General features: G+C 40.0%; 1 protein-coding gene across 5 annotated transcripts in view; it reads left to right on the top strand.

Moving 5' to 3' along the window:
* LOC129763156 (RNA-binding protein Pasilla) overlaps nucleotides 1–18000 on the top strand; it is a 151096-nt gene that overhangs the window by 113188 nt on the left and 19908 nt on the right. For all 5 annotated transcript variants that reach the window (XR_008740811.1, XM_055761961.1, XM_055761960.1 and 2 more), the window contains 3 exons: nucleotides 12034–12237; nucleotides 13023–13663; nucleotides 14037–14547. Coding sequence is in view for 4 of the 5 variants with exons in the window: in XM_055761961.1 (XP_055617936.1) it covers nucleotides 12034–12237; nucleotides 13023–13663; nucleotides 14037–14547 (1356 nt within the window). In the remaining variant the exon portion in view is untranslated. The remainder of the gene's footprint in view (nucleotides 1–12033; nucleotides 12238–13022; nucleotides 13664–14036; nucleotides 14548–18000) is intronic.

Genomic DNA, 18000 nt, shown 5'->3' with positions numbered 1-18000 from the left:
TGCGGGAAAAGCGGACATTTTTGAACTAATGTTTTGAAATCTAGGAGATGGGGGCACATTCAACCGCGCTCTGAGCTTCAACGGAACGGTGCTGTGATGAGTTTTGTTCGCTGCTCGTTGCCCCAAACAGGCCATTATTATTGTGAGATGATGATTTGTTGGATGTTGGGGTGGCTTCTGCCTTTTTTGTTTGACTTGGTTCGCACCGGCGTAATCTAATAGTAATCTTTTGAGGGGAATGTTTCGCTTTAGACCTTCGAAAGTTTTCCTCTAATAGCATTATCATATTTTCTCACTTCATTCATTGGAACGATATCCCTATTCGCGTCGGTATTTACGTGATCGCCTGGAGCCAGTGATCCGCCAGAAAAAAAAGGAGCCGATGGTGCCGGGGCACCATTCGGTAGGGGAATTAAGGAGTAAAAAGGAACAGATTTATTGCGGTATTCTCAGTTTTCAGCTATATCCCTTTGTTTTGTTTGCAATGTTTTTCAGAATGTGGTATTTGATGTATGAAAAAGTGTAAAAGTCGATAAGAGCACCCCGAATGGTGTTTGAATAACTGATTCCATTCTACTGCCCGGTTCGGGATTAAATTGGATACAACGTTCGTTTGGGGTTCTGCTTTCTGGAGCTGTAATCCTACATCGATTACTTTTCCACTAGCTTCCCGTATTTAAATTACTTCACATAATTTCCCGATCTGTTTAGCATAATCCTGCGGTACCCTCTCCCAATACTTTTTAATTACCTTAGAAGCTCAACTTTTGGCAACTCGCTGAATAGAGCCTTGTTTTCTCTCGATGTTTACGTCTATGTTTCTTTTTGCCCCAAAAACCCAACTTTCGCACACAGCAACACTCGCACTCACACCCAGAAAGGCAGTTGGGAGCAGTGCCAAATCGATCCCGGGCGCCTTCTTGCCTTTTCGCATTTTGCGGCATCAAATTTTGCGCCAACGGGCCGTGGAATACCCGTGGATGGGTTGGTTGGAGCCAGAAAGATTTAACATCAAAGCCGCATCTGAAGCACGCAGGCAATTTCATAACGGGGAATCTGGGATACCGCAAGGGGTAGAGGATAATTTTACAACGTTATTTTGTTCCGATTGGTGTTCGTGCATACATCGATGCTTCTGGATGTGTTTCCAGACCGCGTGCTTTGAGAATCTTCCCGCGGATGATGAAAACCTTCTATCGATTCTGCCACAGCCGAGGGAGGCAATTTGAAACATAAATGAATTTGGCCGCTTTTTCCTGCCATCCGTCTGTACAGCGCGTTCTTAACCACCGTGGCGGTTTGAGCGATTACGAGGCTTTTGGTGTTCGAGCGGCGAGGAAGATTCATCCCTTCCTCTCGCCATACTTTCGGGGTTTCGGGAAAATGATGAACGCGTTCAATCATAGATGAGCAGATTGAGTGATAGCTATGGGGAAATGATCGATTTTTAATTTATTTATCCCAAGGTTTTCGTTTTCGCGGAAAGGAATCACGGTAATCATTTCCGTTCAGTTCCGTTCCAGTTCTTCTCGAATCATGAAAAATAGCGCGAGCGAAACAAAATTGAAGAGTTGAAGAACTGAACAATTTAAAAAATCGAAGGAATCGAAGAATTCAAAAATTTGTGAATTGAAAACTGGAAATCATAAATTTATAAAATTATATTTATAGGTCAAATAGAATGCCAACCTCGTCATTTTTTGAATTTCTATTTTTTTGGCTCAAATTAAAGAAATACACTACAGTCTACATTTTGACATCTTATTTTTGCTATTCTTCTTAAGTTTCATTTAAAGAACACAAAAAAAGAATTTGAATTATACAAAAGATCAATTAGTATTGAAAAAAACTAGTGACAAAAACAAGGGTCCTTTTCCTCTTGACTCCAGAAAATATAAACGAAAAGCATTCATATAATTAATGTGTGTCCTCCTTTGGCCTTCGGGATCTGCTGCATGCGCCTCAGCGTGCTCTCCACCAGGTTCTTCAGGTGTTGTGAATGTGATTCCCAGGTGCGCTCCAGGACTTCAAAATAGTTATATGCATTTGTAACACTACACCAAAACTAGCGTTGTCAGAAAGCAATTCATTTTCGACAGAAAACCCGTCATTTCATGCCTTGAAGCGTCAAATAGGCAAATAATGTCATACGTCACCCAGCGCTTTAAAATGTTTGTATGTATGGAAGCAGACATCTCTTTCTTTTTCCATCTTTTTTTGGATTGCACAAAAAAAAAGTCCAAACGACATCAACGGGAATCGAAACAAGGCCGGCTGGAATGCAAGACTGTTTTACACGATGACGCTATCCACATAGCTAATGATGCTGTTGGGGAGGAGCGTGATAATATTACATCTCATTACAAATTGAAGCTGGAAAGTGTTTTCTAATTTTACTCCTAAAAAACACTTTCCAGCATAAAGGAGATCTATATCCATCTTGGTCTGGGCTGTGGTCAAGTAATGCGTGCTTATTTGAAACGTGTCCCTTGTTTCGCTCGCTCGTATTAATCTTATATTGCCGTACCATATATCAGGGGTGGCCAAACTTTTGGGCATTACGGGCGACTAACTGTTCAAATATTATGCTGCGGTCTACCAACGATGACTGTATCGAAAAATCAGTAGAAATTTAATGTAGCACTAGACGATAAAACAAGGTTTTAACTCTCTTGTACTCGCGCGAAAAATCATATCTCGTATACTCGCATACGGTATCACATACTGTGCGTGTCTCTGTAAAAGTTTGACGAAACATTCAAATTTAATTTTTTTGTAAGTCTAATTAAAAAGATTTTTTTTTCGTTGAATGAAACAGGTAATCGGATAAAAAACACATTTATTTCTTCAAATTACAAATCAATCACTCGACACCTAAGAACACAATAAACTCTGCAGCGAAAGTCCTGGATCCACACCTTTATTCGTAAAAATACGTACTTACTCGTTTCGCCAGGAACATTCGGGATTCTTTAACAGAACATTACACAAAAACTCATCATAATGTAAATAGGAAAAAAATCCAAATAATAACAATAGAACTGACAAAACGTTTCTAGAAAGGTATCAGAACATTTCTGTTGCTATAATTCAAGCTCAATCGATTATAGCTCGGATTTTTATTGTTTATAGTTGAGTAACGAGTTTCGCGAGAACTTCTCGATCAATGTTTGGTTTCCGTGAAAAAACTTCCACTCAAATTAGAGATTTGTGCAAATTGGTCGGTGACGGAGTTTAATGGTCCCGATACCCTGATAGAGCCAACAGTAAAACTTGGGAACCCTAAAAATACTGTTTACCTCTCGCGACGCCCCGATTGGTCAATTATCGGAGCTTTTTCGATATCTAGCCACTTTATGGACTACTTTTTTGTCACATGTGGCTCAGTTGCTTGTTGGTCAATTCTGACAGTTACCGATGTTTATCAGATATTTATTTGAGGTGAACACAGTCCATCGAGCAAAGAAATGAATGGATAATCCATCGTTCATTCGTCTCATTCGCTCATTCATGCTTTCTTGTGATTTACTCCCAAAAGTAGAACAGTATTCAACTTGTGGGGATATATAATGTAAACAAACTGTGTTCACCTTGAATTTCTGTGATATCTTTCTAATGGATGGACACCCCAATGTATATAGAACAGTAACCACTCTTTTCTTCGCGTGTGCGATAGGTAAAGCGGAAATGATAATGAATTTTTGGTGGAATAAAAAAATATTGAAATAAAAATGATGAATAAAAACACGTTTTTTTGCAATCGAAAATAATTCACTACATTCCAAAACTGTTTATCGATGAAAACCCCAATGTATATAGAACAGTAACCAATCTTTTCTTCGCGTGTGCGATAGGTAAAGCGGAAATGATAATGAATTTTCTGGTGGAATAAAAAATATTGTAATAAAAATGATGAATAAAAACACGTTTTTTTGCAATCGAAAATAATTCACTACATTCCAAAACTGTTTATCGACGAAAACCGATTCAAACCAGATGTGTGTTGTGCGTTCCAGGTAACCAGCCTGTACGACACTAGACGTGACGTTTGGAAATGTTTGCCATAACTAATGGCTCATAAAAAATCCACCCGCACAAGGCAGCCGGGGCCCACCTTACGATTCATCCCACCGGAGATTATAATAAAATTTAATCTCGTGTATAAAATCTTTGCATATTTCAACTGCTCCTGCTGCTGTGACTTTATTGAGCAAGTTGCTTCTCCCTTTAGTGGTGATGCAGAGCAGTAAAAAGTGCTCCGCACACAAACTCCTGCACACAACTCCCACACAAACAACGTCCCATCATTTGACGACAATTTAGCAGTGAAGCGCACTATCTTATTCTTCGGGGCATATTCCGCTATTCGCCGTTACGAATTCCTCTACCCTTGCCACTTGTTGGCCACGCGAACGACACACTTCGACCAATATGGTCGTTGTTTACATACATGACCCCTAAACAGTAAACAAATCAATAAGCAAAGCGAGTTTCGCCCACTTGCAAACTGTTTCGAAGTTTCACTTTCGTAGGTTTTGTTGTGTTACAACGCTAGCGATAGCACTTCACAGGCGTTAATTGTTGTTGTTATGAAATCGAACCCACTTGCTTCGCCTTAAATAATACGGAAACTGAGCGCGTGTAGTGATCCCCGATAATCGTTCGATTAATCGATTAATCGAATATTGCATACAGAAATCGATTTTTAATCGAACGAATACTGCGCAGCCCATAATCGAAGCGAACGAATAATTTACGCCGATTCACCGATCCAAACCCAAGAAAAAAAAACGTACAGCCGCTGCAGTTTTATTGAAAACTCGGTTCGCGTTGACGGCATTGAGCTTCGTTTACGAGTTTAGGGGAGCGTCAAAGATAATGATCGATTTTCAGACGAAATGAACACTCTCGACATAGGACTATGTCTTTGATTTTTATATAGGGGGGTCACTCTACGAAAAATGTAACGAGTTATTAAGAGTTTTCAAACGCATATTACTCAAAATCGTTATTGCGACATGTGTTGTGTTATATACCGTTAGACAGGGAATTTCTCCACCTTTTTCTTTTGCTTGAAACATGAACAGTGAATATAGTAAAAAAAAAGTTAACAATTTGATGATAAGAATGGATATGTTTTCTTTTAATTGCACTAATCACTTGCTTTCCTCCCTGGTGCAACGAGCATTTTTTTGCCTGAATTCGAGCATTAGCTCACGATGCGAGTTGATGCGTATAATGAATTATTCTCCATTTACCGATAATAGGCATTTATCAGTTATTGTATTGTATGTTGCCCAGTCAATTCGTGCTCAATTCACGTTTTTATCGTGTAGGTCTTGCTACACTCATGGCCATAGGATACACAAAAGACATCACCTGGCTATAAAGTTATTACAACCCCCAACAATGTTCCGGACAACGTGGCAACGAAGGAGAAAATGCTATTTTTATCTATAAAATTGCTTTTTATATCTGTAGTCATAGATTTATTTTAATGTAGATCTTAACTATTTAGACTTGTGTTTGAAAATTATAAATGATGGCTCTTTGTCTTCTTCTGCATAATTGAATAAACAGAACAAAAGGGTAGTATTTTTGTGTACATTTATGAGCAGAATGTGGTTCCTTATTATACCACGTTATCTAATCCGTTTAAAGGGTACAAGTTCAAACAGAAAACGGTTTTTTAGGGCTTCAATTTGATGTATCAAAAGAGAAAAAATTACAGATTTTGAACAATGAAAACTCAGGTCAAATGCAATTAAAGGGTGTGTCACATCAAATTGCATCACAGAAAAAACGCTGTAGAAATTCGCCCAGTAGACCGATCTTTTTGAAAATTTTAGACAGTGAAATAAAATCTATTAAACAACTTTTGGCATTTTCTTTTTATTCATACTTCGAGCCCAAGCCCGTATGCTCGCACCTTCCTCTTTACCCCGTCCATAAGGTTCTGTACAACGTCAGGTTGTAGTTTTTTTGAACAGAAATCCATTTTCTCTTGAATTCCGCCTCCGATTTGACAACTTTTGGGTTCTTCCGGAAGGCCTGCTTCATAATCGCCCAATATTTCTTTATTGGGCGAAGCTCCGGCGCGTTGGGCGGGTTCATTTCCTTTGGCACGAAGGTGACCCCGTTGGCTTCGTACCACTCCAACACGTCCTTTGAATGGTGGCACGAAGCGAGATCCGGCCAGAAGATGGTCGGGCCCTCGTGTTGCTTCAATAGTGGTAGTAAGCGCTTCTGTAGGCACTCCTTAAGGTAAACCTGTCCGTTTACCGTGCCGGTCATCACGAAGGGGGCGCTCCGCTTTCCGCAAGAGCAGATCGCTTGCCACACCATGTACTTTTTGGCAAACTTGAATAGTTTCTGCTTGCGAATCTCCTCCGGAACGCTGAATTTGTCCTCTGCGGAGAAGAACAACAGGCCCGGCCGCTGACGAAAGTCCGCTTTGACGTAGGTTACGTCGTCCATTACCAGGCAATGCGGCTTCGTCAGCTTCCGGGCTCGCGTCTTCCCCACCATGTTTTGCCTTTCGTCGCGGTTAGGAGCCTTCTGAACCTTGTATGTACGCAGGCCCTCCCGCTGCTTGGTCCGCTGAACGAATGAACTTGACAAATTCAGCTTATTGGCGACATCCCGGACCGAACTTCTCGGATCACGTCTAAACTGCTTAACTACACGCTTGTGATCTTTTTCACTGACGGAGCATCCATTTTTGCCGTTCTTCACCTTCCGGTCGATGGTTAGGTTCTCGAAGTATCGTTTTAGTACTCTGCTGACCGTGGATTGGACGATTCACAGCATCTTACCGATGTCCCGATGTGACAACTCCGGATTCTCGAAATGAGTGCACAGGATTAATTCACGACGCTCTTTTTAGTTCGACGACATTTTTCCAAATTTACGAAAAATTGACAGTGAAGCATGGCCAACGTGATCTATACACTCTTATCTGATTATAAGCGAAAGCTGAAGATATAATTCCTAAAAATTAAATTTCTACAGCGTTTTTTCCGTGATGTAATTTGATGTGACACACCCTTTACTACACAGTCCTATGTCAAGATCCCATCAACTTTTTTGATTCCAGATGGCTTTCTAGCAAATGAGAAATATTAGTCTAACTAATTATTTCTCTCAGTGTGACGACTAATCGATTAATCGATTATTTGAGGCTATTAGACGTATCGAATAACAAACTGCGGAAAAGTATTCGATTTTTCAAAAATCGGGGATCACTATGCGAGTGTTAACATTGATCGCCCGCTGGTGGAGAAAACTGTCAATCCCAAGCTGATCTGGTAGTCAGTGCGCACGCACGAGGGAAAAGAAAGGTGATAATCAAAATAAAACCCGTTACAGCCGCCGTCAATCGATGCGCATCTCACGCAACGGCAATCACATTGGGTAGGATTGTCGCAGCGATTCCGCCGCTTTATGTTTGCAGAAAGTCATGTCACGTAATGGGACGCGTATATGCAAAGTGACTTACAATAAAAAAAAGCTTCGGTTATTGTTTTTCAGTGCCAGTTTCAAGCGAACTGCAGCTGTGACTCGGGTGCGCTACTGGAGACCACAGAGAGAGACAGTGGCCGATTGGACTCTGTTTTCATATTCACGTTTCGGCTAGATGACATCGGGCTGTCGCCTGCCAGTTGTGACATCATCAACCCCGGAGATATGCTGCAGAGATGTCGAGTTGGAGATGTTTTACCACATGGCGGGAAGTGTTGGATAGAAAGCCATCCCTCAGTCGTTAAATCAATATTTGATATTTATGAATGAAATGTTACTTCTGGTCGTTTTGTAACAAAACGTTTTTGTATAAAAAAACAATGGTCCTTAATGGAAAAAAAACCTCAGTCGATGAAACATCACTCTCAACAAACCTATTGCCATTTGAAAATCTCTCGACTCGTCAGTCAGCAGATCATTTTCCAATCCGCCTCCGAAACATGGCTTGGAGTTCGAAATGGAGCAACATTTCGCCACCGAGTTGTCACTTTCTCACGGGGAGGGTGTGAAAGAATGTGGATCACGATTAATTCGCTCACGATTTGTCTCTCTTTCCAATTTCGTTCGTACGGCCAGGAGCACGTGAAATGATTGACCGATGACGGAATGAGATTTTGATGGATACATTCGTAGTTTACATGCTAACTACACACCAGCGTGACGAAGAAAATCCAGCAGATTGGTTGATCATTCGTTAAATAAAATTTCATTATTCGAAAATGGAATATCCGCTTTTGGCGACTGCAGCGCGTTTTGTTTTTTCTCTTCGAGAAATATACATTAGGGTGCCAATGAAAATGGTCATCTCGAATTTCAAAAAGTTACCCCATAAAAAATGTTTACCACCTCGAAAAAACACCCTATGCCAAATATCACTCAATCGGACTTCAGGGAGAGTGGCGCAAAGCGGTCAGTTTGAGTTTTTTGAAAATCGAAAAATCACCCAAGAAGATAATAAAGGAAATCGGGATTTAGAAAAAAAATTAATGCGAAATGTCTTAAAATTGCATGAAACGTCGAGATCTAATGTCATCTCGAAAAAAATTTTTGTCAAAAATCGGCACTCTGGGAATCGAGGTTTTAGAAAGATTTTTTGATGCCAAATGTCTACAAATTACATTACTCATCGAGATTTACAGTTATGTATCTCGAATTTTTTTTTTTGTAAAAAAAAGTTTTTTGTCATTTTTCCGCCTGAAAAATCGATTTTAAAAAAAAAATTTTTGCGACGACTGTAAATCTCAACGTGTCATGCAATTTTAAGACATTTGGCATCGAACATTTTTTTAAAAAACCCCGATTTCCGGTAATTTTTCGGGTTTCAAAAAACTCAAATTTTAACGTCTACGACACCACTAAATAAAGTCCGAATGGGCTTTGAAACAACTGCTTAGTAGAATAATCTCTGAAATCCTTTTTTATTGTAGAATCAGTTGACGATAATTTATTGATGATTCATTCTTGCCCTCGCAAAACAATACACTAGCTGATCGTATGTCGCAATTTATTTCATGTCAATGCATTGAAAATTTACCTCGAACGCTATTCCGGTGGCCTATTTCGAAATTGACATAGACTCAGTTACAGTCGATTATATACATGTTGCACCAGCACCATTATTGCACATCTCATAACTACATCAATATATTTTTGGCATCGCATGGAAACAACAACTATGACAACACTTGCAAGTATCAATTATCATGCTACATGTTATTTAGTATTGCCTCAAAGGCATCGGCATCTAGGCATCGTTCGTACAACATAAACCAAGCGCCAAACAAGCGTTCGCCATAGCATGTATACAATGCCATTACATTGGTGGCTTGAAACTACAGGTAAACTTCGATATAACGTACATTTCACTATCAAAATTGTACGTTGTATCGAATTGTATATTATATCGAAGCATAATAAAATACTAACAAACGTAGTCTATAAAACATTATTGTGTTGCTGTTTTAGTAAAGTTAATGAATAACTTCAAACAGAAGACGAAGCCAGCCTTTCTCATGATGTTTCCCTTCGTACTGTTGATTAAAGCTTGATTCATTTAGAATCCGGAAATCACAAAACCAGCTGTATTTCGGAATTGATTGAAGGTACAACATTTGTTTTAGCATCACAATACAAATAATTCATTGTTCTATCTGAAAAAAAATATTGAAAAAAAATTTCCTTTACACTTTGGAAATGTGTACGTTATATCGAGTGACGTTATATCGAGGGTATGTTATAACGAGGGTACGTTATATCGAAGTTTCCCTGTACTAGGAATATAAACACTTCTCATCATTTTGCGCTATTCTCAAAAGAAACGATTCTGTTAATATTACTGGCATCGAAAAAAGTTGCATTACTTTCTCATGCTCGAGAGAAGCGCAGCTGTCACCGTTAGTGAAGGAAGTTTTGCTACTGATAAGCAAAACCTAATCACATACAAAATTCCAGAACGACATTTACTTTCTTGGTGACTAAACAAGCGAAATAAACTCTTTTGTTAATATCAGTAACCTCGAAAACAGTAGCATTGCTTCATTATGATCAAGATTAGCGCAAATGCAATCCTAGTTGAAGGCAGATTGGCGACTGACACGCGAACCCAAATAACTTTAACATTCCAGTAAGACATTCAAGATGCTTGGTTTTCCCCAAATATTTTTTGGCGCACAACCTTAACGCCTGCTTCGCCATAACATCAGTTTAATGCATTGATGCATTCTCAATGGCACCAACGAAGCCCTTTTGAAAACAATGTTAACTGCTTGGAAAAAGACTGAATTATGCCACACAGCTTATACTCTGCTGTAACACCCATCGATGCGAATTCGCTGATGAGTTTGTCAAGAGCGACCGTCTTCACCACCAGCGGGGGGAGCTTGATTTTGGTTGCTGCCTGGGTAAAGGCGTTTACATTTTCGACCGACGCGCTGAAATCGCCTACTTCGCTGTTGTTCGATGCGGTTTCACACTCGCGAAGGCTCGGTTCAGGGCGAGCGCTTTTCATTGCATCAACATCGCGTGCATCATTAGTTGACGCTTGCCTCGAAATTTTATTATCCCTGGCAATGCGTTTGTTTATGCAGGGCTCGAGCCTGCCTTCCTCTTCTTCTTGCTCATCACACAGTGTCCAATTCATGACGCGGAAAGAAAAACACATGATACGAATAACGCGGAAAACGAACAGAAAAACCACACGACGATATCCAAGTTGGATTACCACTGGTGGGGTCCAATCTTAGATCGAAGCGTAGCGAAATCAAAGTGAACTGGATTGCTCAACAGTCCGATGCCGAATGAAACGGTAATGGTATTGAATTAAAGAGACTTTAAACTCAGAGAGTTCATTCGTCTCTCCCCCCCGAATGAAAGTTTGCCTCAGCACTATTTATACTCTAGACAAGTATTCCCCTTCGTTCTTCTACTTTTCCTTTGTTCACGGAGACTTTACATCTTACGATTTCCCCTGCATTGCTCGTCGATAAGTTGCTCGTTATTGACAGCTCTGTTCGGGAAAGCATACAAACAGAGCGAATGTATGAGAAAATTGAAACGCTTAAAGTTTTCATGAATTTTAACCATTTACAAACCAGGGGATTCTAATGTATAGCATATTAAACAAATCTTAGGGAATTTCTGATTCGTTTAGTATATAAATCGCCAAAATCCGTTCGCGGCGAAAATAGTTATTAACGTTAACTTTATTCCATAAAAAACGTAAATAGCTTCACAAATACATATCAATTATTCTGACGTTTGTTTGGGTCAAGACAATGATGTAACTTTTGCAGATGTCGAATGGGTTTGAATTTCGGAACGCAGTTTTTTTCGGTTTGCAGAATGAAAAGTCGATCTCGATCGGATTGCGAAATTTCCAAACTCGTTCGGGTTCCAGAATAGAGGTGATTGTTCTATGGAATACAATTAATATTAGATACGAAAAAGTTCACTCTCAATTGAAGAAAAAAAATTAAAGCAACATTTTCTATTCACAAATTGGTTTACCAAGCTGATGTCAATGAGAATTGCGAAGACATTTTAGTCCATGTGCTTTCCGTTTGCTTACATGTTTTTCGTAACCTGCCAATAGAGGAGTCGATTCCATGTCAATTATCTGTCAAACTGCTTGCTGTTTCTGATTGTTTCATGGAAATTTAAAAAATTCCCTGGCATCCCTGGAAAACCCGTGCCGTAGTATCTAGTTTCTCGCCAGCAGCTCACACTGTGTGAACGGACAAGGCGAGTCAACCAATTGTCAAGCGAGTCCACCGGGTCAGTAGCTGCTCATTGACAAATCAGCTACTAGCAACGTATAAATGGGCCTTAAATGAACTATCTATAAACATTGGCCATACAGTGTTGCCAAATTGGATCGTATTCGCCAGAGTGATTTATGTTTGAAATTCAATCCTAAAACATGGCAAGCATCCTGATGTTGTCTTTATGAAAAATCGTGTATGATGCATTAATTCATCTATTCTAACCATCCGCTGTTCTCTTTGCACCTTCCAGCAACTGGAACCACCACAACAACGACCACAACCAATGGAGGGAGCGGCGTCGGTATGGGCGGTGGCGACAATTACCACTTTAAAACCCTCGTCCCATCGGTGGCCGCCGGTGCCATCATCGGAAAGGGTGGCGAAACCATCGCCTCCCTCCAGAAGGATGCCGGAGCGCGGGTGAAGATGTCCAAGGCACATGATTTCTATCCAGGTAAGAAGCCCAAGTTCCACTGTCTCTACCCGACGTGTGCTCCGTGAATGTTCCGAAGGCTCACAACCGTTGTTGTGACCCCACCACCTTCTATACTACCTTCCAGCTCTCTATTCCTACGATTTTTACCGTTTTCTTTACGTTGACACCTTGCGTTACTTTTCTTGAAGCAACAAATGACTACCTTTACAAAAAAACTACAGTTGTCTATTGTATTCTTATATGTTGAACGTTTAACAGTCTTCCCCCCATTCAGTACTTGCATTCAAATCAGTACAGAAAACTACAAAATCTAATGAACCACTCTCCTCACTACTACTATTAATCACAACCAAAATACTATTACAACTAATTAATGCGCAATCTGCCCGGTTACTTTCGAAAGCATTTAGATCGCGTATCTTCCATCAAAGGATCAGCTTTCATTATAGCATTCATTTCTGCTCATTACGATCATTTATCTGTGTATCTTTTATTGTTTAACTGCCGCTGTCGTTCTCATCAACAAAAATGCCCTAATCGTTTGTTAATTGTTATGTGTGAACATTTCGTCTGTCACCGCTCTCCGTTGTTAATAGGCGAAATGGTCGAAGGCCGCCATTTCCGAAGAAAATATCCTCTGAGCGGTGATTCTGCATCCCGCAAACACCGTCTGTAACCCTCTCGCCATCTCTCTGTCTTTCCGTCTTTCTCTTTCTCTATCAGCATCTGTATAAAGTTTCACATTCTCAGCTCACCGAATATCTCTTTTTTTTCTCTCTCTCATTTTACTTCTCATCCTCAAGGAACATCCGAACGAGTCTGTCTCATTAGCGGCACAGTCGAAGGTATATTGACTGTGCTCGATTTTATCATTGATAAGATTCGCGAGAAACCCGACATGACCAAGGCGCTAACCGAAGCCGACGCCAAGCAGGCGGCTGAGCGCGACAAGCAGGTTAAGATCCTCGTGCCCAACTCGACGGCCGGTATGATCATCGGTAAGGCGGGAGCCTACATTAAACAGATCAAGGAGGAATCGGGCTCGTACGTACAGATCTCGCAAAAACCGAAAGAGCTCACACTGCAGGAACGCTGCATTACCATTATCGGCGAGAAGGAGAACAACAAGATTGCATGCAAGATGATCCTGGCGAAAATCGTCGAAGATCCCTCATCCGGCTCATGCTTGAACGTATCATACGCAGACATCAACGGACCGGTGGCCAATTTCAACCCCACTGGTTCGCCATTTGCCGCCTCACAGAATCCCACATTCAGCTCCAGTACCGCATCATTAAATTCCGCACTGGGTGGCGCAATGCCCGGGGCTTCCACGGCCGGTTTACTGGTCAACGGCACCGGACTGAATCTGTCATTAAATCTAGGTGCACCTTCACCACAAACTAATCCTACAGTTACCACACAATTGCTTGAACATATTAAGGTAGAAGTTTCATTTCGATAATTTTTATATATTCTCTATTTTTTTACGTTTTTCTTTTCCCAATCTCTGTCACATTTTTCCCGAACCAATAGTTTTCTTTTGTGTTCACGAGACATCTTGACCGTTTTTCGCCTCCGTTTTGTCTCGTCCTCCTCACAGAACGAATGAAGAAACAAAAGAAGGCCGCTTAGTTTTTGCGTCTATTCTTAAAACCAAAAACCTGTTACTATCTCTGTCTCTGCTACATATGTGACCCACGCACGACCGATGTCCGTCGACCCGTTTACTAATGCGCCGATGTTTGTTTTTCTTCCCCCTTTCAATTTTATCTTGCTCTTCACAACCTCTATTCAACCACGACCACATACTGCAGGGTGCCATGAGACAGTCCGGCTACTCGGACACCGCAACATCTGAGGTTCACGCAGCGCTAGCCGTCCTCGCCAAGTACGGAGTGCTGGGCATCGGTGTTGGCCTCCAGAACGGAACCCACACCACGCCACTGAGCTTCCTGGGTGTTTCTGAACTGCAACAGTCTTCAGCAGCGGCAGCTGCTGCCACTGCAGCCACCGGTGTGTACGGCGCTGTGGGACAGCTGAATCTGGACTCATACCTGCATGGCGCCGGCACCGCGACACCCCGCACCTCGCTTGAACGCTACGACGCTACCTTCGATCCGTTCCGACATCCGGGCACGCAAGCGGCCACACCGATGTCGATCAACAACAACGCCTTCGGGTTGACCAGTGCCACCGCACTGAATGCAGCCGCCGCCGCCGCCCAATCGATGGGTTCGCTTAGCAAGAGCCCAACACCGGCTGAAACGAACAGCAATAAGGAGAAGAACGTCGAGATCCCAGAGGTGATCGTTGGTGCTATCCTAGGTAAGTTTTGAGCCCGCCATTGGGTAACCGGTAGATTCTGCGAATTCGCCCCATTTATGGTTTCCTGTTCGCTTGCGAGCGCGGATCTAACGCGAGTTGTGTTGAAGATTTACTAATCATCCGTCACACCCATATCCTAGAATCACGACATTATCGATAACATCTCGATATCGCTCTCGCTTTCGATCTCTTTTTCTCTCTCTGTCTCATTAGAAAACATTCTCACTTCGCCATCCCCATCCTCGCCACGTTGTCATCACACGAGTGGACAGAAGTAACCATCATTCGTACAGTCCATCCATCTCCGTGCATGCCATCGCACATACTATCCCGATTTCCGAGTTCTGTAATAGTTCTAAATCGAGTACAAAAACCCTCGAAAGTTCACATATCAGTAGATTGGCTGGCTTCTCGAAAGAGCATCCTAGAAAGTGTTTCGCATTGTATAGCAAAATCAACAAAGATGGTCCATGTGATACCTTCACACATTGATCCGCTGTGTGATCAGAATCCTTACTCTGTTGCGTAATTAGGTTCCAAGGTGATATCATTTTTTTCCTTAATAAACTTACGGTGTTTTGATTGTCTAACCTCCAACAAATTCACCAAGTTATGCCTTATTACCAACAATATGGAGAATCTTTGTATTCGTCATGACCAGAGATGCCAACCTTCCTGATTTTTCAGGATTTTCCAGACTTTTCAGCACGCTTCCTGATATTCTGACGAACACTCAATTTATCCTGATTTTTCTTGATTTTTGATTTTTTTCGTAATAAATATACTGGTTTCCATGCCAAAGTTTTCTGTCATGATAGTTATTCGGTTCGCACTTGTATATATCTTACATGAAGTTAAACTTTGTACTTAACTTTTTTTATCTCTACCCTCAATTGTTTCGTGGCTTCCCAAAACATTGCTAGAAAATTTCATGAAACCAGATTGTCTGACGAATTTATGAAATTACAAGTTTGAGGAACAACATTGCTTTATTGAGGATAATGTGTATGTAGATGCATCCCCAGAGTTATTGATGTAAGAATACGTTTCAGAGTGTAACAATACTCAAGCGAAAATTTTTGAATCCACGGTCAATATAAAAAGATTTTATATGTAATTTATTCGTCTGATTCAAAGTAGAATCAACTTTAATGGGACTATGGAAAATGTATCTATAACCGTACTAAATATCATAAAAACTAGTAAAAATTCGTCCAAGGGAATACATCTCAAACTTTGACGTATTTGTGACACTAGTAAATAAAGTCCTATTGAGCTAAAGTATTGCACTGGGTATTTTTTCGTGGGAATCAACATTTTGCAGGAAGTTCCGTTCCAAAAATTCAGATGGCCATTTTCATTGGCACCCTGAACTATACGTTCTGCTTCGTATTCAGAAAAACGTTAGTCGTAACCAGTGGCGTAGTGCAGGGGGGGAGGACGAAGGCGCGGTCCGCCCCGGGTGTCACCCTTAGGAGGGTTACACCCATTACCATGACAAGTTTATTATATTGAAAAAAAAACCATGATATTTATGGTTTTATACTACATTGAAAAAAAACCATGATTTTGAATAAAGGTTACCGATTTTTTACTTATGGTATTATCTAACAAAACTATGGAAATGTCCATGTTATAGAATCTTTCTTGTTTTGTTTATGTTCATTATTTCCACATATTACATCTCTCGGAAACGAGGAGGTTACGTTCGAAATATAAGATTTTGAGCGTTAATATCTCTTTACCGGACGAACGAAGTTTTATTAAAATAACATTATTCGAAAGATAAAAGATCTACGAGAGATGTTTTTTACTTGTTGGCAAAAAAACTTGTTTCAAAACAACTTCAAATGTAAACTATTTAAATCTTCATAAATAGCGATAGCTTCATGAAATTTTATTTCAGTCTCGATTGGTCCGCGGTTGATGCATGATGCATGATGCGTCGGCTTGTGCAAAATCGTTCGCTTGTGAATGCACCCAAGGGGTAAAATATGATTTCGCACACATTTGGTGAGTTAACTAAGTGTTCCCGTGATGATTTTTTATATTACGGAAAAAATATTTCGGATATACTTGAATAAGGTTGTTTTGATGATTTGAGTGTCAAACGTCATAAAGAGATCACAAGCGAAAGAATATTATTTCGTATATATATATATATATATATATATATATATATATATATATATATATATATATATATATATATATATATATATATATATATATATATATATATATATATATATATATATATATATATATATATATATATATATATATATATATATATATATATATATATATATATATATATATATATATATATATATATATATATATATATATATATATATATATATATATATATATATATATATATATATATATATATATATATATATATATATATTCGAACAGACCGCAGAACAATTCCAAGGGGAACCAAATAACCATTCATCTATTTATTGAGAATTATTTTAGATGCAACTTCAAACAAATGATCACTAAGCTAATGGTAGTCCTACGATAACCTTGCGGTTATATCACAGATATAACCCACTACTAGTTTTTTCGTTATGGGTGGGAAAAGCTGCTGAATTGAATAACGACATCTGTCAACAACTGGAAGGTGAGGGTTTAGTTTTCATGAAGTCCCGTTCGCAGGCTATCGACCGCTCCAACCATGTTAGGATCAAATGAAGTAGTACAGGTTTGGTTGAGAATGCAAAACAAAAAAGCCGTATCCATAAGGTTTGTAGGCAACTCTTTGGGCTTATAATGACAACATGATTTTGCTAAGAATGTACAGTGTGTGAAATGTGAAAGAACTGTTCAATCTGTTTACTCGTTTCTCGCAGTTCCACCTGTTTGAGGGCTGATCACAGCTTCTGGAGTATTCCGCGACTCTGTTGCGTTAAACTACATGAAGTAGATCTATCACAGAATATTTGCAAACCAAAGGACCATCTCTAAGTAATGTTGTGATCAGACTCAATGCACTGCTAATTTTTTTTTTCGCAGTTGAAAGAAAGCGACTAGTCGAAACGGCCATTAGGAAGGTTTCTATTAAAATCCAACGATTATAAATTTGCTACTAAACGGAGAATTCCAGATCATTACAAGAAATGTCAAAATCGTCAAAAGAAGAAGTCGAAAATTTTAAAGTAACTCAAGTTCGACACATGTTGTGAGTACCTGACAGTGATCTGAAAAAGTCGATTTAACAAACTGGCAACTACGAAGTTTCGGAAAGTCAACTTTTGATAGAGATACCAAGACTTCATAGACATTTGAAGGCCGCTGAAATTCTAATGATGCCATTAATGAAATTGCATTGGATGTGTTACAGTTCATCAAGAAGTGGGGCTTCCAAGAATCGGTTCCAAATCTCACAGTGAATTTGAAACTGTTCCTAACTGTTTCTAATTTGCGGTCAACCATGGGTCA

The sequence above is a fragment of the Toxorhynchites rutilus genome, chromosome 1, assembly GCF_029784135.1.
Source record: "Toxorhynchites rutilus septentrionalis strain SRP chromosome 1, ASM2978413v1, whole genome shotgun sequence".
Taxonomy (NCBI): domain Eukaryota; kingdom Metazoa; phylum Arthropoda; class Insecta; order Diptera; family Culicidae; genus Toxorhynchites; species Toxorhynchites rutilus.
The sequence above is the reverse complement of the archived record's forward strand: the minus strand, read 5'-3'. Positions and strand labels throughout refer to the sequence as shown.